General features: G+C 41.7%; 1 protein-coding gene across 5 annotated transcripts in view; it reads right to left on the bottom strand.

Annotated features, from left to right (window-relative positions):
* The window catches only part of OTUB1 (OTU deubiquitinase, ubiquitin aldehyde binding 1), a 669,979-nt gene that overhangs the window by 554,950 nt on the left and 92,135 nt on the right, over positions 1-22,894 (bottom strand). The window contains exon 1 of one of the 5 annotated variants that reach the window (XM_044075631.1): positions 9,028-9,092. The exons of 3 other annotated variants lie outside the window; for them this stretch is intronic. Coding sequence is in view for 1 of the 2 variants with exons in the window: in XM_044075630.1 (XP_043931565.1) it covers positions 8,857-8,887 (31 nt within the window). In the remaining variant the exon portion in view is untranslated. Of the gene's footprint in view, positions 1-8,856; positions 8,976-9,027; positions 9,093-22,894 lie in introns of those variants that run through there. One more of the 5 variants, XM_044075630.1, reaches the window with a different exon arrangement.

The raw sequence follows: 22,894 nt of genomic DNA, 5'->3' as shown, positions 1-22,894 counted from the left end.
ATAAAATCACCAGCTATCATCATTTCTCCTTTAGAATACAGTGTTATAATATCTAAGAATTTCTTAACTGTTTTAGAACTAATCCCATGAATCTAATAGATATTTATAAGGGTACAGTATTTGTCAATTTCTGTTACCACCAATCACAGCAGACCATTCTTGTCAGAATAGGAATCCACTATTTTAGGTAAACCACCTCTTCTTTTTGAACCAAACTGAGAGCCAGTTAAAACTGAATAATCTTTTAATAACAATCTAAATCGTCAATGAGTTTTGTGTAGAAAAATAATGTCTGCTTTACCCCGCTTTAAAGGGTTATTTAACCCATTTATATTTAAATCTATATGCTAGCATCTATTGGAACAATAGATATAGAAGCTACTATGAAATGATTTAGTGCATTAAGCATTATGCTAACACAAGAACAACTTGTTATAGACTAACAATAAGGATGATGTGAAAAATTCAGAATTGAAAACATTTCAACTTCCAACATGGAATAAAGTAGCCCACGCTTTATGAAAAGCCTCTTACTAACAACACCCTAACACAACCACAGTGTTGCTACTCTTCTATATACATAAAATGAAATCTTCTAAAAAAGAAGTTATGTCTTACCATAAAGTTCCATCCATGTTGTAGATCTTTATTCACTCATTACTGTTAGGACTTCGGCTCTGTCCTCTGAACTGACACGGCCGGTACCAAGCCCGCGCCAGCCAAAAACTCTCAGTCAAGACCTACCCACAATGCCCCTCTCAGTCTCTTCAGATCGAGTTTGCCCATTATAGTATAGAAGTAATAATAGTGATAGTAGGAGGCTCTGTCTGAGCAGATACCTTAACTAATAAGGAAATCCTAAAGTCCACCAGAAGTCCAGGAAGTAATGAATGAATACAGATCTACAACACAGATGGAACATTATGGTAAGACATAACTTCTTTATCTGATGTTGTAAATCTTTATCCATTCCTTACTGAGTCCCCAGCTACTGGAGTCCTGGGTGGCCCTAAGGGAGGACATTCCTGAGCACCACTGAACCAAAAGATGCTCATCCCCTGGAGGCCATATCCAATTTATAATTAGTGATAAAGGTACAAGGTCTTCCCAAGTGGCTGCTGCACAGATATCATCCATAGAGGCTCTGGAATGAAAAGCCAGTGAGGTAGCCATAGATCTACTAGGGTGCGCCTTCATTTTGGAAGGTAAGGAAACTTTGTTTTGATGATAGATGAAAATAATGGCATTTCTGAGCCAAGAAGATAAAGTCATTTTGGAAACAGGCTTACCCATTCTGGGTCCTGCAAAGGCCACAAACAATTGACCTGTTTTTCTGAAAAGATTTAATTCTGTCCAAGTAGAAACAAAATTGCCTATGAACATTGAGGGTATGCAGAAGGCATTCCACTCTATTTGAATGGTGGGAAAAAAAACGGTAGGTCAACAAATCGATTAATGGAAAAAAAGAGAAATAACCTTGGGCAAAAAGAAGGGGTCAGTACATAGGGACACTCTTTCCCTATGAAAAATCAAGTAAGGTTTCTTAATACTCAAGGCCTGCAACTCATACTCTTCTCGCTGAGGTAAGGGCTACTAGAAGTAGAGTTTTCCAAGACAAAAATTTGATATCACAGGAAATTAGAAGGCTTGAATGGAGGACTCGTTAACGACTGAAGCACCAACGTCAAGTCCCATGGCTCTATAGGAGGCTTGACAGGAGGTTTAATATGTAATACTCCTTTCATGAAGGTTTTGCACAGTGTGACAGATGAATTGTCAATTCCATTGTGAAAGTTTGCAATAGCTGCTAAATGCACTGTAACTGCCGATGCTGAAGCTCCTGCGTGCAACAGGTTAGTGAGGTATTGAAAGATCTTCTGAACAGACATGGAAAAGGGGTCCATTATGTTCTTTGGCCCATCTAGAGAACCTAGTCCACTTACTGGAATAAATTTTTCTGGTGGACGGTTTGTGCGAAGCCAGAAGTATCTCGCGAATACGGGATGAAATATCAGGTAGCCTGGCAATCATCAGAAGTGGAGAAATCAAGATGCGAGCTTGAGGCTGTGGAGATTGGGGTGAATCAGTCCCCGAGGATGAGACAGCAGACCTTGGGATTGATCCAGGATCCACGGGTTATGAATCAGGTGAGGCCACAGGAATGGGAATCAGACTTGACGGGGCAAATAAGGGGCAATGAGGATCACTTTGCTTCTCAATCTTTGAGCTTTCTGTAGAAATTTCGGGATGAGGAGAAATGGGGGAAAGGTATACAGTAGACCCAGGAGCCAATAGTGTGTCAGAGCATCCAGTGACTCCACTTGAGGGAGGATCAGGGCAAAATAGCTTCTGCATTTGTTGCTTAGGTGTGGAGCAAACAGGTCGCAGCACGGCCTGCCCCGTCTGAAGATCTGATCCACTATTATTGGATTGAGGTACCACTCATAAGGCATCAAAATGTTCCTGCTCAGATTGTCAGCAATAAGACTGGAACTCCCAAGAATGTGCGTTGCTATGAGAAAGCGGTTGGAAGCCATCATCCAATTCCAAATTCTCATGGCTTCCCAACACAGGGGGTTAAGAACTGGTTCCGCCATGTTTGTTGACATACCAGATGACTGACATGTTGCCCGACTGAACTGCAATAGTCCCGGAAGGAAGGGATGTATGGAACGCTTGCAATGCTAAGAGAACTGTCCTCAATTCCAGGACATTGATGTGCAAATTTGCCTTGATGGGGGACCAGGTGCCTTGGACTGTCTTTCCCTGGAAATGCCCCCCCCCCACCATAACAGGGAAGCGTCCATGGTCACCATGGCCCTGGGCTGGGGAAGGCAGAACGGTCGACATCAAAGATTTGTTTCTGGCTTGATCCACCATAGCATTTCCTTCTTGCAAAGAATTGAAAGGCGTATCATGTGGTCGAGTGGGTGGGTTAAGACAGACCATTGTGATGAAAGGAGCCACTGTAATAGTCTCATGTGCAACCTTGCCAGTGGTATTAAGGTAATGGTTGCTGCCATAGAGACCAATAGTTGTTGTACAAGGTGTGCTGGTACAAATGTCTGTGGGAGGAGGCCTTGAATCTGGTTTCTTACTTTTGAAAGCCTGTGAGGAGGAAGGGAAGCTTGACAGGACATTGGTGTCAAAGATTGCTCCAATGAATTCCAGTGCTCTTGTTGGAGACATGTGATTTGTCCATGTTGATCATGATACCTAGGCAAAGCGCAAGGCCTTGAGAGACTGAGAATGAGATAATTCCTGGTTGTGGTGGTAAAGAGCCAATCATCTATATATGGAAACACCTGGAATCCTGGTAGTCGGAGATGAGCTACTACGACTGCCATACATTTGGTGAACACTCTGGGGGCTGTTGAGAGACCAAAGGGCAGTACCCTGAACTGATAATGATTGGCTCCCAGCCAGAAGCAGAGAAATCTCCAGGAGCGTTTGTCCATCTTTATGTGGTAATACGCATCCTGGAGGTCTAAAGAGCACATCCAGTTGTCCTTCCCCAGAAAGGGGAGAATGGACTGTACTGTGAACAGCCGGAAGTTTTGAGGTTTGATGAATTTGTTTAGTAAGCTGAGATCCAGGATTGGTCTCCAGTCCCCTGTCTTTTTTGGCACTAAAAAGAACCTTAAGTAAAAGCCAGATCCTCTTTGGTCTGGTGGGACTGGTTGGATGGCTCTTTCTTAGCAGCTTTTTGATTTCTAAGGCTGCAGCCTCCCTCTGACCAGGTGGGACATCGGATTCGTTTTATGGGTCTGGGAATGAGGTCGAATGGGATATGATAGCCTCTGGACATTACTCTCTGCACCCACGCATCCATTGTTATGAGGTGCCAGGCCTGTAGGTGCAGAGAAAACTGACCCCCGACTGCTTCCAGAGGAAAGCAATCAGGCCGCTATTCAGGAGCGGTGGAAGGGTCGGCCAGAGAAGGAATCTCTAGCGCCCTGGTTGCGTGGACCCCCTCTGCCCTGAAAGGGGAGTCTTCCAGATGAATTGCCCTCTCTGCCCTGGGGGGACTGCTCATCACAAGTGTCATGAAAAGATCCTTGGGACTTCTCGAACCACAATTTTCCTCCCCTCTGATTCCTGGAGTAGGACCTCTGAGGGGTGGATAAACGTATGCCCACAGCAGATGAGGTTATTCCATCCTTCTCACTATGTGAAAGGGTCTCTCTTTACTTTGTTACCAAAAAGGGAAGATTCATCAACAGGCACATTGATAAAGGAAAATTTAAAGGGGTCCACGAAGTCACAAAAATGCATCCAAGCATGCAGTCTCATAACGAAGCCCGATGCGGCTGCTCAAGCTGCCCCCTCAGTAGTGTGAGAAATCAAGTGCATTGAGGAGTTGGAGATTGATTCCACGGTAGCTAGCTGAGAGGCAACAGTATCACGCACCTCCTCAGGCGGTACCTCCGCCAAAAAGGCAGACATTTCTGAAATTAGATCTCTTTGGAGTCAAGTAAAGTGTGCCAGGTAATTCAGCAACCATATGGCAAAGGTCGCTGAAGAGTAGGTCTGCTTCCCTAGTCTGTGCATAGCCAGAGACTCCCTGTTCGGGAGATGAACAGTGGAACTGTCTTCACCAGTTCCCTCTTGGTGGCCGCCGCCACGACCATGGAATAGACTACCAGCTTTCTGGACCACTTGGGTTGGTCTTCAGGAATGGACAAAACTATCTGGCCTCCGGGGGATGGGTTCTATGTTGTCCGGGGCCTTCCAAGCATGCACAATAACTCAAATGACCTCATCTGCAGGTGGGGTCACCCAGGAAGTAGATGGCCAATCATGGAAAGCCTGAGCACAGATTCCTCCGAAGGATTGGAGGGCTTCCAGTCTCCCCTCTGCTTGAGGATCTCGAGAAGGTCTACAAAATGAGACGTCTTCCGGGGGAGACAGTGGGGAACCTTCTCCCTCATCGCAATATGTGCCTTCAGTGATGGATTCCTCAGGGGATTCAAGATGCTTCCTCTTGCAAACTTTCTTCCGGGGTGGCTCCCCAGGGGGATCTTCTGAGGAGGACACCGGAGAAAGGGTTCCCTTGAAGGGCAGGTCTTGCGACGCCCATGCTCGAGGTTCCAGACTAGGAGGGTGGGACAGCTGCAAGCCAGAGGGGGGGGTTCTGGTTCCAATGGTGTCAACTGCAAGCCTGTTGAAGCAAGGACCCTCTCTATCACCTGGAAAGCAGGCCCGGAACAGAGAAGGATGCCCTCAAAACCGGGGTCACACCCCCCACCCCGAAAAGCCCACCTCCAGGTGAGGAGCTCCAAGAGGACCGGCAGCTGCCAGGACAGCTGTAGACCTAGATGACGCCAGAGAAAAAAAAAAAAAGCGCTGAACTAGGTGCCATGGTGCCAACAGCCCAATCACTGCTCCGAGAGTGTGCCAGTTCCAAAGGAGCCGTTGCACCAAGAGTAATCAGTGCTGACAGGGATGCCTCCGCTGTCGGAGCAGAGACAGTATGCACCGGGATGGCCATCAGTACCGAAGTCTCCGAAACCTGGGTGGAGGTCGGAGGAGGATAGACAGGAGAATACGCCATGACAGCTTCTGCTCCAAGAGGGAGGGAGGGAAGACCTGGTCTGGGTGGTTAATCTTCTAGCTGCCAGAAGCTGGTCCACAATCCTCACTACATCCTGTTCCGAAAAACTCCTGGTGGATCTGAAGGATGCTGCCGATGGGGAGTCTGGTCTCTCAAGAAAAGGACTAAATTGTTGTCCCAAAAAGGGGTCATAAGATGGCGAATACCTAGTTCTGGGAAGGTGCTCGACCTTCGGAACTGAAGGTGTCATTACCAGTGGAGCCGTGTAAGACATCGGCACCGTGGCCAGGGATGGTACCAATGCGGGTACAGTAGTCGGAGCCTGTGTCACAAAAAGTCGGCACCGCGGGGGTTGGTGCAGAGGCTGGTACAGTGGAAGGAGTCTGAGTCAGAATCAAAGGCGGCACAGAGGGAAAAGACAGGGACCCTGGTGTGGAAGCGGTCTACTTCAACAGCGTGGGAGGAGCCCGGTGTCGACTCGGTTCCGAGGAGGACGGGGATGTCGGAACCAAAAGACTCTGTTTCTCCTTATGCTTAGGAGGTGGTGAGACCTCCATCCCAGAAAGAACCTCTGTGAAGGCTGATTTCAGCATACCCTTTAGAATAAGCTTGTTTTTGCGTTGCTGAAGCTAGAACAAATATCCCAAGAAACATTAAGGTGGTCAACGCTCAAACAGTAAACACACCTGGTGTGACGTCAGAATTGGGCATCTTATGCCCGAACACTGTTTGAACCCAAGCTTGGCCTTATCCACCATTATAACACCACACAACAAACTATAACTAGCAACAAGAGATAATTACTAAGAAATAACAAAATAAGAGGAGGGCCTACTAAGGTAGGGAGAGTAGTAGTAGTATCAACGATGGTACGAAAGAACTACCAAGGTAGTGGGTAGGGTTTAGTCAGGAAAAGAAGAAGGTAGAGATGAGAAATAACTTTCGACAATAATAACTGTCCAACACTAAAGACTCAAAATAACCACAAAAAAAGCTAACACTTAGCTGAGACAAGGCTTGGCACATCTGACGAGGAACGCGGCAAACAAGATCAGAGGATATTACGAGAGGGGCCTTGTGGGTAGGTCTTAAGAGTTTATGGCTGGCACGAGCTTGGTACCAGCCGTGTCAGTTCCGAGGACGGAACTGAAGTCCTAACAGTACAGAATGAATAAAGACTTGCATCATCAGATTAAATATTTTACACTTTTTAAGATGTTAAATTACAAGAAAAAAAAAACACAAGGTTACTATGTAATAAGACCTATCAAACAGAAGAACTTTAACTATTCATTTATATTAATTAACATTAATTATATATGTTAACTATCATATTGAAGATATGCTCAGACCATTTTTAATACCTGAAATATTTGTATGAATTAATAAACTGTTATGAGTACATAATGAGTTAAAGGAAGAAAGAAACTTACCACAGAGGGGAGAAGGACCCAGGTCTGGAATGGCTTTCAGCATGATTTTCTGATCGGCTCAGTCTCAGGGAGGCAAGGGAAGGAGGGCACTTTAAGAAAGAAGAGGCGAGGAGAAGCTATGATAGCCCAGGAAGTTTATGGTAGGTACACAGCATGTTAAATAGTTGTCAATCTCGCCTTCTTTCTTCTTGATGGGACCGGCGATCCTAGCACCTCTGTCCTGGGTGGCTCAATGAGATAGGCTCAGGGGACTGTGGAGGCCCTGATAACAAGGTCCCTGGAGTAGGTCAATTCCAGGGTGGGAGCAAAAGAAGAGGTGTGAGCAACAGCTGGCGCTGCAGTGAAAGTCAGTGGAGTCTAGCTTGAAAGCTGTAGAAGTAGAATAAGCTCTGTCTATGGGCTAATGGTTTAGGGGTTGCAGCACACTGTTTTCCCTAAAGTAGTATAAATTTCAGAGATGAGAGAAGAAGCCATCTGGACACAATACTTTAGAAACAGGAAGGCCTTTTGGGTCGATGCCCCCACTCCCGGAGGAAACCATGGAAGCACCGAAGAAAATCCGAAGAAGGAGGCTGAAGGAACAGGAAGTGTAGGCTGAAGGAACAGTGAGGTATCAACATTCCTCCAGACTCCAGCTCCAACCTCCCGGGACTAGAGTTGGAAGGAGGAACTTGGGTTGAGGGGGAAACTGTAACAGTTGAAGGATGGACTATAACATTTCTGTTGCCAACATATAACTGCCAGCTGCACTGACTACCTCCATTAAGTGACCCCTCAATCAGGTCCATGCTCTCCTGGGGTCATGATGACGGCCTTGAAGATCGATGCCGAGCCGCTCCGATGGCTCGTGGGAAAGGCGGGTGGCTAAGCTCAACCCCAGGGAGTGGAAGGAGACGGGGAGCTCTTCCTGGAATGAGCCATCGAACCCCGTGCCGTCCTGTCGCCCCCCGACCCCGGGCTCACAGAGCCTCTCGACTCTACCAGGCCAGCGGCCGAGCCCCATCAAAGCCGGCACGGTGTAGCCCGGCGCGATGGCCGACACCACATAACATGATTGGCATATCGGCGCGCCGATGCCGAGCCTCGATAGCATGACGCGATAGCCGCCGGCTTTGCGAAGGTTAAGCAAGGCCGGCTCCAGCGGGCCGGCACTTCTCGGCTTCGGAGCGAGGAGCGCCAGAGCGGCAGAGACAAGCCTGGGCGGGCCTTTGATTTAACTATTTAGATGGAGCCGACTGGCAGGGAAGAGCCCTCCCAAGAAAGGACCTAAGGATCAGTTTGTTGCGTCTTTCCTGCAGGACTCTGCTTAAAGGAGGAATGACAAAAAGGCACAGGAGTCCTGCAGGTGAAGGCCCAGTCTTTTTAAAGGTACATGTGCCTATAATTTAGCCAGAACAACACTTATGTCCTACATGTACAACAATGTATAACAAACAGAATACCTGTACTTACTACACTTTGTAAAAAGGTTATGAACCAGTACCTATATTAACATTTTGCCTATGTAAAATTACTTACATTCACTATAAAACCTCATAAGTGACTAGAAATTCTCATCTAATCTCTCACACAGACTAGAAGCTTGTGAAAACAGCCTGCATAGATTTTTGGTTATTTACATTCATATTCATTATCTAACAATGCTGAATTACAAAGCAGACTGCTAATGTCTGTATTTTATGCAGAAATACAACTTATCTTAATAAAATTACATCTGTTTTTCAACTTAATGTTATTCCACTATTCCCAATATAAAAGACACACATCTGAGTCTTCTGACTAATAAAGTGGTGCTACAGCATTACCTAGTATGAACAAATGCTTCAACTAGGAATTATACTATATGAGAAAGTACAGTTTTGTACCTACCATAAATGTAGATGTCCGAACAGGATAGCATCCCACATCAAATATGTATCCTTTATGCATCATTTCACTTGTTCCCCCTTCAATAATTAAACAGATGTTCCAAGTGTATGTAGCTAAAGTAAGCCATTCAAAGTCCAATGAATTACTGCTATATTAAATTGCACTACTTACAGTTTGTCTTTAATATTGGGAAATATCATCTTAAAAGCTACAGCATTTAAAAGTCCATTTTAGCAATCATTTTCTGTGATCTGTAAGCTTCCTGCTTCTGAGGGGTTAGAGATCACGTTACACTTCCTCTCTAACTCAGGAATGTTCAGGAAGGATTCAGAGTGAAGCAGAGACACAGAAGTTGAAGGCAAGCTAAAAGCATTCTCTAAACTCTTCTGAAGTAATTCAGCAGGAAAATAGACTGGAAAGAGCATTTTTAAACACAGAAGGGCCATGGACACACTCTGCAAGCCACATTTTAACTGAAAACTTTTTTTCTCTTTTTTTTTGTTTTTGTTTTTTTCCCCCAATATTAAATAAGCAGGTGAAAGTTATACAACCTTAATAATACCACTCGATAGAAAAGGGGATTAAAAACACATCAGTGCACACATTTTAACTATACCCCACACGGTCAGTAACACTATATGCAAGTACCGTGTTAAACATTAAAAATTAAAACAGTAAAGAGTTTTAACATTCCCTTCTGCACACATACATTTCTCAATAGTCAAACCACCCCCCAAACCAGACTCATTCTATTAAAGTTACTCAGTTACTAAATTATTGTTGAAAAGGACAGAGTGAGGTGACAGAAGGAAAAACAATAAAAATTAAAACAAGAGTATGGCATTTCTCTTTAGATTCATAATAGTTTCATTTAAATAAGCTTATTACTGTATACTTTACTCCCTCTAGTGGAAAGACTGCAACAGGGAGACTAATACTTGTAAACTGAAATTAATGTAAGGAAAATAGAAAAATATTACCGTTAGGTGATTTCATTTAAAATGTTTCAGAAATATTTATATTCTATGTCTTAAAATAGGCTAACAAGTGGTTTTATTTGTCTGAGGTTTTTTTTTTTTTGTTCTCTTAACTGTCCAGTGATTTCTTGTAGCCTGTCTATTTAAAGATAATTCTACTGATATGGACCTCAGTGCAAGTAAATTAATTTTCTGGACAAAGGAAACTGTATCTTCTAAGGAATCAAATGTTTTTTTTCCCCCTATGGCAAGAATAATCTTAGTTTTGCAGGGTAGATAAGGTGAGTTTTTATTCCGGCTTTCTTCAGTGATTATAACAGAGGAATACAAGTTTTCCTTTTCAAAACTACCAGAGAGGAATAGTCGCTGTCAAATCTAATGAAAGAATCATCAAGTTTTAAGGGTGAAGCAGACCAGAATGTTTTCAAAATTAGATCCTTGTCTTGACTAGAAATAAATTTGACTATTAACAGAGCTTGGATTTGACATTTTTTTGCTTGGTGTCACTACAGTCAAAGATCTAGGAGCCCTCTCTATGCCAAATGACAGGGCTTCAGGAAGGTTTAATGTGTTAAGGATCCAAGTGGATAAGAAGATTACCACATTATGTCCTTCTAGTTGCTCAGGGACGCTATAAATATGGATGTTGTTCCTCCTCGCCCTATTCTCTAGGTCAATTTTTTTTTCTAAGAACTTGTTTTTTTGAAGCATAAAATCAATGTTCTCTTTCTGTAAGTATGCTGTCTATGTCAGTGATAGAATTCTCCATAGGAGATATCTAGAATTTCCGTTTCACTACTTCCTTGATTAATTCAATCTGCTTTGTACAATCTTCTTTTATTTTGTCCACTTTGGAATCCAGTTCATTTAGTTTTAAGGATAGGTCTTGTACACTACAAAGAATAGACTAACTCTTTCTTCACTGAATTTTCTTGCAAAACTACTTCAGAGTAGTTCATCTTCATTTGGTAAATCTTTTATCTTGAAGTGCTGACAAGACAATATTTGATATTCTAGCTTATTTGAATGATTTTTGACGAAAATGACAATTTAATCCTGTCAAAAATGTATAGGAGAAGCAAAGCAAAATTCCTGTACTGCTAATTACTTGCTATCTTGGCCACATCAAGAATGAACAGCTCTAGCAGCTGTTAGAACCTTTCCATTTACAACTGTCATGTATCACATTTCTTCATTCTGGAAGTAAAAGCAAAATGACAATTCCATAATCTTTATAAAACCAAGATACATCAATCACACAGTCACTCCCATTCACTGATCACAATGTTAAAAAAAACAATTATGTGCAGCTGACGCAGGACAAAATGTTTGTTAACATACCCGATTAAAAACTGCACTTGACAAAATCCTTTAGTCGTCAGCAATTAAACAGTTAAAAGATACTCTGCTGATTTTCCCGTTCCTACAAGTTAGGCATGCCCAAATTCAATTTTGCTTTATAAATGTATACTATTCTTATCACTCCAAACTAGCTTCCAGCACTTCTGCTCTGGAATGGCAACTGACTGACATTATGCAGCATATGCTTAATGCAACCATTGTATAAAAAATCAAAATGCCTTAGTTTTGTCTTACTACAAGCCATCCTGTTCTAAAACAATATCCTCTTATGATCAGTTGCTGTAGGTTCATCACCATTTTCACATATTCCAAAAGACTTAATCTTGTTTTTCCTCAGCAGTTAAAACATCTTTTTGGAATAAGGTATACTCAAGTATCAGGGCTGGCTAACATCATTACGCAGCCCTGACAACAGACATTTAGCTTATATTCTTTCAGCAAGAATAAACACATCAAAATCAAGCAAAGAATATACAATTTTGTGTGCGCTCGCTTTTAAGGAGGCCAAGCATTGAGTTGGATCATTACCTATTATATTCCGATGTATGGCTTCAAATCAGACTATTTACCAAGCCCACAAAGCAGACGACAAAAAACAACAATATCAGTGTAGTACTTTGATGTTTATATGTACGTCACTGCAACTGTATTGAGACAGTTTATGCAAACTTTTCTTTTTAAAGCATGCCCGTGTAATTCTACTGTATCCATCAGTGGTGTCACTAGTCACCATAGGGATAGTGTGCAAGTGCATCCACAGACTAATAGACAGCACCCATGCATGTGCAGTAATACGTATATGGATGCAACCCACTCATCACTATTGTAATGTTACAGACAAGTAAAGTTCAACTGAAATGTCTGTGACATTGGTATAGGGAAAAGCATTTAAGGTTATCAATAAAACAAAAAAAAATCAGTATGTAAAAGACATGATTGGGAAACTGTGCAGAAGGGGAACCACATGCCATTGTGCAAAAGGTTAAGTACAAAACGCTAAGAGAAAACTCCAGCTTCAGGAAAAGAACAAAATTCAAACCAACTTCACAACCATGGAAATCACAACACTGAAGTCAACTACAAAAAAAAATCAAAAGACACAATGAAAGTAACAGAAGTGGTATATGAAGCTAACTGGAAAAATTCAAAATATATGATAAAAATGATGGCAGATGAATGCAAAAGAAACTAAAGATGGTCAAAATATGATCTGAGCAAACTGTATACTATCATACGAGCATGTAGCACAAAACTTTCACAGCCCACAATCTTCAGATCTGAAGATGGTTGGTTCCATTCTCAAAACCACCGTAGAAAAGCTGGAGCATACTTACTGAAAAACTGCTGAACCACTCTACACTACCACTTTGACAGTCACTTAATTAAGAAGCAGCTTTCATATGGACCCAGTATAATCAGGACAGACCCACAAACAAAACAAGAAATTAAAATATTTATAAAAAACTAAAAAGCAATAAAGCAAGTGGATTTGATAATATGAGAGCAGAATCTCAAAACACTGATGGTGTTAATCTGGGCAAACACACACAGAAGTGTGAAACCATACCAACGGGCTGGAAACATTTTAGTTCCCTTAACAATTCAGTAAAAGGCTGACAGACTAATTTCTCAGAAATGCAGGGGCCTTCAATCAACAGCTAGTAAAGTTTTAATGCCAGTTATAACGGAGAACAGAGAACAGCAATACAGAGTCCCAAGCAGACTTCAGACCTGGCCATCGATGCGCAGAAAACTTGTTTGTTCCAAGACAGCTGACAGAAAAAAAAGGTGGCTTGGAACTCAGGAACAGCCATGACTATTGTGGACTTTACTTTCAACAGTGTGGATAGAAGATTATTACAGAATCCACTTCACAATGAAGGATAATCAAATGACTGGACTGATATCAAATGAAACATGGTCACTCACAGCAGAGTGCAAATGCATTCATAATTATCAGAGACACTCAACGTTAAGGCTGGGGTATATCAAGGATGTGTAGTCACTCCAATGCTATGCAATATAACAATATATTGAATTCTTGGACACTACTTGGCAAATTAGCATGGATTTCTACCTCGGTGTTCAAAAGCCTGTGCTAAAGATGATGAGTTACTTGGCAACAACACAGAAGCTCAATTGGTTAAATTCCTTACAATAAAGATACTGAACAATTTGGACTAAAAAATAAACCTTTCCAAAAACAAAGTCATGACAAGTGACATGGAAACTTCAGCTAATGTTAAGTAACAAGCAAACATAAAATCAAAAACTTTTAAATAACTTAGGCCCAGATTCAAAAAGACTTGCTCTCAGTGTAAGTGACCACTTGAACTGAAAGCAGGTCTTTTGGAATCTGGATCCAGGTGCAAGTCTGTTTACAGATGGGCCTTATACTTAACTGAAGTAAATCACTTACACTGACAGCAAGCCTTTTGGAATCAGGGCAGACTTGCACGGAGAACAACTCTTTTGGAATCTGGCCCCTTGTCTCTCGTACACAACCAAACAGGATAGATGATGAAACTCTCAAGTCACTTTTTTTTTCCACAATCATTTTCTTAAGTTGTTAAAAGCCAACACAGCTTTTAACAATGTAGAAAATGGTGGTGGAAACAAAAATGGGACAGGGGGACAGAGCTATCCACATACCCCATGTACTTTCAAAGGACAATTGGCAATGCAAATGCATGGCCAGGGAGGAGGTATCTGGCTCATTAAGCCACCCATTGCCGTCAGCCTTCAAACTTTACACAGGGAAACATCTACCCACATGGGTAAGGCATTGGCGATCTTCACAGCTATGCAGAACACTACCACTCCATCAAGGCATGGGGGTTGTAGCCACCAAAGTGCCATCCTAGCTGGAATGCTGGCAAAGACACAAAAGAATCCTTGCTGCTTTGGATGGCTCTCACCAATGCACTTCTGGGAGGGGAACCCACTGCATGTGAACTAATAGGCACTAGTCCAACAGAGGGAGGCACGACAGGCAGCAAACACTGAGGCAAAAAGCACCCATTCTACTTCAGACAATAATATTGTAGATTCTCCTGAAAACCAACATCAAGAAACTGGAACTTTTTAGAAAGCATCACCTCAGATCAATTCTAAACAGAAGTCTAAAAGAACACCAAAGAAATGACTCATAAGAAACTAGCTTACAACAAAATAAGAGTAAGAACAAAAAATAAGAACAAGCTGTGATGGTCTGGGCATGTAATATATATAAACACGTATGAAGAAAATATGTTGCAGAACACTGCTGAATGTCCAAAGGTTTTAATAAAATCCAATGTCAAGTAGGAAAAAACTGTACAAATCCAACTTCAGTAAGCAGTAAAAACAATTGCAGATGAGCGCTTTCGGGTGTAACTTTTCTTCAGATAACCATCAAACAAAGTAGTAACAATTTAAAACAAAGCATGGCCAATCAAATTCAATAACACACCCGCCTATTTTTCAGGGCGGGTTTCATTGGAATCATCTCATTGAGACCTGGATGTCTATGGGCCAATAGTTCAACAATCCACTTGGCCTCATTAAGCTTGGTTATATTCTTAATATCACCCCCTCTACTGTTCAACCTGATATTAACAATGGCTTTAAATCTAAAGCTGTGCTGTGCATGTTTCTCTATATGCCTATAGAGGGCATTATGAGTATCAGCATTCCTAATAGCTGACAGATGTTGTAAAATCCTAACCTTAAACATGCAATTCATTTTTCCAACATAAAAGCTTTCACACTGATCACACTCTGCCATATATACTAAATCTGTAGTCCTACATGTAGCCCTGGCTTTAAACTCAAAAACCCTCCCAGTAACTGGATGAACAAAGCTAGTGTTTCTATTAATATAAGCACAAGCTTTACATGAACCACATGGAACAGTACCTGGGTTGGCCTTGAAATGTTTAATATCAGTTAACTTTTCATGAGACAAAATGTCTTTAAGATTTTTATTTCTTCTAAAGCCAAAACAGGGATATTCCCCTACTATGGAATGAATTCTATCATCAGTGGTTAGAATATTCCAATTCTTTCGGACTACATCACAGACCCCTCTTATGTTATTGCTGTAGGTGAACATAATTTGAGGTTTCCTTTTATATATGCCCCTATTTGACTTAGATGAACTGTCTTGCATATCAGAGAGCAGCCATGGTGTCGACCTATCACTTCTATGTATCTTGCTGTTCTGGATAACTCTTTTGGTCATGGATTTGTTGTAACCTCTTTCACTAAACAAACCAATCAATTTATCAGCCTCAACATTGAACAATGTTTCATCTGTACAAATTCTAGAAACCCTACTAACCTGTCCTTTTATAATATTGGGAAAGGTATGCCTAGGGTGCATACTATCGAAGCTTAGTAGGGTGTTCCTCCAACAATCCTTCCTAAACAGGTGTGTGGAAAAACCTTCATTCCTTTGAACTAAATGCACATCTAGAAAGTCAATGTCAGTCCATGAACTATTGGCCGTAAATCGCAAAAAGGAAGTGGATGAATTAATGAAAACTAAAAAATCATTAAACTGTACTTCATTCCCATTCCACAAAATAAAAATATCATCCACAAAACGCCTGTAGAGAATAATATATTGTGACCAAGTATTGTTTTTTAAAATAAACCTGTTTTCCCAAAAAGACAGTACCAAATTAGCATACATATAAACACCAAACACCTACCAGTAAGGTGTCTTGCATACCCAAACTAGCACCAAAGAAAAACACAGATAATCAGGTTGAAGCCAACCTGATCCCCTACACCTGACAGCATCTGATACAAAAAAGGAGACTGTATAGAGCCACTGTCTGTGTAGTCAGTCCATCAACAGCTACAGTGAACACGGCCATGTCCTACTGATACTTAGAGCACCAAGTGCAACTACAAGTTTCTAGTAAGAAACTTGACTAAAATATCGAAGTGTAAACTAAAACAAATCAATTGTATAAAACGCAGCAGAGAAGAGCCCAAAGTAAGAGCCCAGCCTGGCTCTTCTCCAAAACTGTAAAAGCCACCCTGACTCCTTGGCAATCGTTGCATGCAAGCACATCTCCTCTTGACAAGCAAGGAAGAAACATCTTGACCATACAGATATTGTGTGTGTGGAAAAATGACTACAGCTGTTTATGTCTGAGGTTCTTGGCCTTTTTTGGCACTAAAACAAAAAAAAAAAAGAATTTGAAGTATAATCTGGGCCATTTCCAACCTGGTGGGACCTCCTGGATGGCTTTTTTTGAAAGGGAGTCCCAAGACCTTGTTTAGCATTCTTTTCTTTTAATTTTGTGGTCACTGGAAAGGGAAGGGTATGTGGTTAAGATTATGAGATAAAAGGGGCTATATAGCCTCTGGATGCCATGCTCAATATTCACATATTGCATGCGACTGGCTGCCACACTGGCAGATAGAGCAGTCAGGGAACTTCTGCAGCAGTCAGGCAAGACCTCAGGCTGCCTGCCAAGTCCCCTGGACTGAGGAATGCAAACCCCTGGTATGGTCAAATATTCTTAGGTGTTAGATAGGCGATTCCCACCCCATGAAAGCCATCCAGACAATCACATTGATTCTTTCCTGTATGATGACTTTGTTGCTGCTGGCCACATCTGATGCAATCCATTTTGTGTCAGAGAAAATAAGTGAGGAGTTGGAAACTTTATGCAAATGCCTGAAAGAGTTTAGCCTTTTTACTTGCCTCTACCTTTTCCTTGATGAGAGGTCTGAAGAGATGTTCAGTGGCGACAATGTCATCTTAGAATCTTCTGCAAAATCCCTAAACAAGGAGACTACAACAACACATGCATCCACAACATCTGTTGAATTATGAGTAAGGCACACTGTGAGGATAGTTACAGTAGAGAGAGTGTCAGAATGGAGAGCTCTTTTAAGCTCCGACACCTATTCCAATGCCTTACAGTACCTCAGCATCTGTGATTGGTAGCTAACTGCCAAAAGTGCAAAAGGTGGAGGATGTCTATACTTGCTTCTTGAAATAGTTAGCCACTCCTGACTTTTCCTCTGGATGATGCACCACAGGTTATGTGGGTTTGGAATCTTCATCAGAGCTGTTGCAGCAGTAAAACTGTCCACCACAGGATTCTGCACACAATAGAACCTACCCTTAGGAGCCAGAGGATCTTGTCCAGTTTCCTAGGGACAGGAGGCCACTACTACAGATTACTTCCACACTTCCCTGGAAGCAAAGCTACCATGTCCTTCAAAGGGTATCCACCCAAGATGACATGGGTGACTGATTTAAATACCTCCTTCAGCACAATCTCAGGATATGATGGGGTGGAAAATGTATCATCAACTTCACCTCCTTTGTCAGTGTCCAGCCTGGCAGACTCACATGTGGAGTCAATGTGCTTCCTGCCTCCTCAGTAGGGAAGCATAAATGGAGAAAGAAGCACAAGTAGACTAAAGCTTGGACTTCCTTTTTCAATCCTGCTAGGGATTAGAACTTCTGTCCCAGTGCCATGAAATAGTGACACTAGCTGGAAAAGCACTCGGGGCAAGGCTGGATGCTCCTGCCTTAATATTAATATCAGGGTTTCAGACAAGAGTCAAATGTTTTAGAGACAGCTGGCACAGCTACAGCACAGTAAAGTAATGTCTCTGTGTCAGTGTCAGCAGAATGACAGGTAGTCCCAACATAATTTTTGATGGTACTAGGTTCAATGAGGAGGCTAGAATATACGGATGGTAGCATTATCCATGTCCAGAATGGAGCAGAATGGGAAACTACTAGAAAAAATCCCATTCGTCTCTACAGCATGGCCTTCAGCAACTTCATGTAGTCAATATCCAGTGAAACAGTGTTGTAGAAAAATGGCAGAACAGGAAAAGCCTGCAAAGGATCGGCTTGGAAAACATGCCACACCTTGAGGTCTCAGGTCTAGAGGTCCCTAGTTCTAATATTTGTGGAACTATTAGTGCAGTCATAGAAAGCATAGGAATTTCAAAGCAATCAAGTCTTGTGAGCACTTACACCTTTTCGGCCCACAGGTGGGAGAGGGCTCAGTGTGATAAAGCCATCTCTCCATGGTTTTATTTATCTGCTGCTGAAAAATTTAGTTCCCTAGTTCTAGTACTTGTGGAACTATTAAATTGTGGAGATGCAGAAAATCCAGGACCACTCTGTCAGCAATGGCAAAGAAGGCAGAGCTTAATGCCTCCCTAAAAAGTATATAATATATTAAATAATGGGACAGTGCTTCCTTGCCTCTCCTGGTAGCTCAGGGTCTTTAAGCCCATACTCTTCTCAGGAACCTCTGGGGCCTTTCTAGTTGTTGTATTATGTCTAGTGACTTACATCACAGAGAGGGCATGGACTCAATTAGTCTAATCAAGGATGAATATAAAAGGAGCAAAGACCTTAATTAGATCTTGAGGACCTCTCCTCTTGGCAATTAGCTACACTAAGGATACTCCTAACCACTGTTGTCACATGATGATCGAAACAGAGGGAATCATTAACCAATGTTTCAAGCACTCCAGCTATATTTTCCATTTTGTAGTGGGGTATTGTTTATACCGTATGCTGGGGGGGGGGGGGGGTGATATCAACAAAATCTGACAATACTGCCTTTTTTTGCATTTAATTTGAATCCTTTTTCATTACACACAAGTATTTCTGAGTATTAGTACCTGCCTAAGAGTTTCAGTATAAAGAGTGAGACTTAGACCAGCCTGCTCAACATTAATTACATTAGCACACTGAAATATAAGCATGCAACCCATGCACCACCATTATTCAAAATCACGTATAATCTCAAGCCCAAATATAAGCAGCACTTTAACAGCCACACTGTTAACTCAACAATAATACTGGCAGGGGATATACATCCCAATTCCGATCCCACTCATCTAACCCCTCCCTACTAAACCAACCCCACACATCCCAAAACAGCAACAGGCTGCCTGTCTAACCACCTACGACTTTAAATACATAGTAACCTTAGAAATTTCTATACCAAAATCACAGAAATTCATGCCTGTATAGCAGACTATTCCCCTGATCTCTTAATAGCCACATAAACCTGGTTAAAGGCAATTATTAAAGATACAGAAATACTCCCATTAGGTTATAATATACTTAGACTAGATAGAACAAAAAAGTGGAGCTGCTGTTTTCTACAGAAATGTTTTAGATCTCTGAACTTACCATGATACTACAAACTTTCAACAATACCAAACTTCTCATTCCTCACAACTGAATACTTAAATCTCTAGCCATCACAGGTTTATACATACCACGTGGTAGCAATCCCATCCTAGAAGAGACCGTCTCCTGGATCTTAGCAAACATAACACTGGAAACCATCTTGCTCAGAAACAGATAGCCCTAGAAAACCTAACACACTCAATTCAGCTCTATGGCTTCTCTCTGTCGAGGACTCAAACTAGAATTATCAAGGTAACATCTGAAGAATCTATCTTACATTGGACTCGAATATCCACACCAAACAATGCTGCCAGGAAGTGGCACCCTACATGATAGCTAGGCTACAATTTCAGACATCCCAAACAGCCCCACAAGATTCATCAATGTAACAATCAAAAACCTCAGTAACTTCAATATAGAAACTTTTATTTCCAGCCTGCTCCTGACCAGTACAGTGCACCACTTAAAACTATTCCCTTTGATGAAGCAGTAGACACATCTAATACAGTTATAATTATCCTGGTAAATCAAGCACCATTAAGAACCAAAAGAATTGAAAACAAACCAGCTCCTTGGTTAACTTATAATAAAAAAGCAAGCAACTCACGCAACTTGGAGACAAACCCTTGATGTCATGGCTACAAACAAAGTCTCAAACATCCCTGCAACAATACAAGCAGTTAAAGAACCAAAGTATACAATGCAAAAAACAGGACGTATATAGCTCATTATAACAACATCCAAAATTCATCAAACAATCCAAAAAAAGTTTGGAAATCAATAGATACATTGCTCAATCCTGGAAAATCAGCCCAACTGAGCCCATCTCCAACCAGCAACTCCCAAAGCATTTCTTTAAAAATTAACCTCCCTCCTACAAAACAAAACTACTACTAATCAGTAAATCCAAAACAGACCTTCACATTCACTCCAATGCCAACATATCCAATAAAACTACCTACTGCCCCTGCCCATTTAACGTTTGAATACCTCAAACTTGCTGTAGATAGCACATCCTGTCTTGATTATAATGAACTGCTCTATCCAAAAAATAACTCCACATTATGGAAAAACACCTTTAAAATATCCTCCATAAAGGCAGCTCAGGAACCGACCTCACAATCTCCTCTTTCCTTCCTATATCCATCAAAGGACCACTACAGTTTAACTTTTTTTACTAATGACCTAAACACTGCAGCCAAAAAGACCAAAGTACAATATGTCAATGACTCCACTGATGCTTTAAACACTTACCTAATGATAGGGAATGACCGTTGGGGAAGGCTAATGGTCAGTAGGGAGTGAGGGCTAAGAGTCTGGTAGTTGATGCAGAGTTAAGGCTGTGAGCTGCTGTACCTGGGGTACAGGGTTTCATTCTCCCAGCCCTCATTTGTTTAATGTGTGACCCTGAGCAAGTCACTTAATGGCACTCTGTTCCCAAGTTATCCTTGAAAAGAAACCAAAAGGAAAAATACTACAGACATACTAATGAAACCAAAATAAAACCACCACCACCAAATAGTGCACACACACAAGCAGGTCTCTTTATTGAAAAATGGTTTAGCTCTTTCGTTCCTAATATATTCTGGACCTAATCAAAAAAGTTACCCAACTATGATATTAGTTAAAAATACTTCATAAAATCACGTGACCAAAAATATCCAGTCAGCTAAACACAATACAGTTCCAAAGATGTGCAAAAAACAAAAAATTTGTTTCAATGAGCTAATTGAATACACAGGCACACAGACGTGGACACTTCTCACTCCTTTCCCCAAATATACAATAAAACAGAATAAAACTTCAAATAAATGTAAAATGACCATGAAAATATTTTTCATATTCATTGCAAACATATTAAAGGGCGGCCACGGTGGTGCAGTGGTTAGCATTGCCGCCTCACAGCAAGAGGTTCTCCGGTTCGATCCTGCCTTCTGTCGGAGTCTGCATGTCCTCCTGTGGTTGAGTTTCCTCCGGGTGCTCGGTTTCCTCCCACATCCCAAAGACATTCTGCAGGTGGATTGGACACTCCCCTAGGTGTGAGTGTGCCTTCTGTGCCACTGCCAATTAATGTGCGGACAAGGTGATCGAAGAAGAAGAAGAAGAAGAAGATTGCAAACATATTAAAAAGCAACAATTACATACAAATTAAAATAGATATATTTTATATAAAAAACAATTGCCTAATAAATACCCCCCCCCCCCATCTTTTTCACAGTAGATCATATGATTTCACTTTTAACAGTATTATTACGTCCAGGGAACACGCAAACATTTGTTTTTTTTTTTTGTTGTTTTTTATCTGGCAGTGTAGTTCCTGTGCTTCTACGTTCTCACCCTATGCTCCTCCACTTGTTATGACCTTGTCTACAGCAACAAAATACATGTGTATATGATGGATTTTTTAAACATGTTTAAATAATGCATTATAATCATTTCTTATTAATGTCACAGGTGTGTACCAGGCTAATGGCCCTGGAGCCTTTACAAGCCTAGCCCATAGAAGTGCCCTGGGATCGTGCCGCCTGGCGTTCATTCCCAGTGCCTCTATCAAGTACAGCCACTGCAGTGACCCCCGAGATGAACTTTCTATTTCCCATCCACTCATCAAGATTTCTCTTGAAGAGGACCAGTGAGGTGCTCTGCTTGACATGTATGGGAAGTCTATTCCAGAGCATGGGTAGTCTCTAAGTTATGACCCTGTCCCTCCACCATGTTCTGTCAGTTGAGGTCTTTGGAGCATGTGGTGTGGAGGGATTTGGATTTTTTTTAGATGTAGCACTTCTAACAGAACTGGGTCAGACATGGCTTTATAAGTCAAGCAGAGATCGCCTCTTAGTAGACGATATGAAACAGAGAATAGCTGGAGTTTTCTTTGAGTCTGTCTGTGTAGGACATCTGTTTAAAGCTTAGGATCCTCTTCATGAGGTACTGTTGTGGCCTTTCCAGCTGTTCCATGTGTCTAGTGAGGTACATGCCAAATGGGGCATTATACTCGATGATTGGCCTAAAGATGGAAGAGTAGAAAGAGATGATGACCTCTTTCTTCCTGGATGCAAAAAGTACAGTTATGTAAATGTAGATGTTGGAGTGTATTCGCTGTTGCAGTCATCACATGTAGGTTATCTGCCTGCAGGTAGCACTGAGTCGGCTTGAATACCACAGTTTTCGGATTCCTGTGTCGGATGATGTCTCTTCTTCCATGACGTCAGGGGGTATAAAACATGCAGCAGACTCCATTACATCAGTTTTTCTTGCCCCAGATCTCAGGTGCACCTACAATGGGAAGCAATTATATGTTATGGTACACCTCCATCAAAAAGCAAATACACCAGAAAACTTAAATATACCAAACAAAGCCAAGAGAAGTCAGGAGGCTAGAGGGAGGGTAACCAGGATTGCAACAGTGAATACACTCGAACATCTACATTTATGGTAAGTGTACACAAATGTACTATATGTTCTTCGTGTTTCACTGTTGCAGTCATCACATTTGGGTTGATCCCCAAAGTAAGAAAGGGAGGAG

Source organism: Protopterus annectens, chromosome 6.part1 (assembly GCF_019279795.1).
Source record: "Protopterus annectens isolate FY-2018-M chromosome 6.part1, PAN1.0, whole genome shotgun sequence".
Classification (NCBI taxonomy): Eukaryota; Metazoa; Chordata; order Ceratodontiformes; family Protopteridae; genus Protopterus; species Protopterus annectens.
Note: the sequence above shows the minus strand (reverse complement) of the source record. Positions and strands in the feature narration are given on the sequence as shown.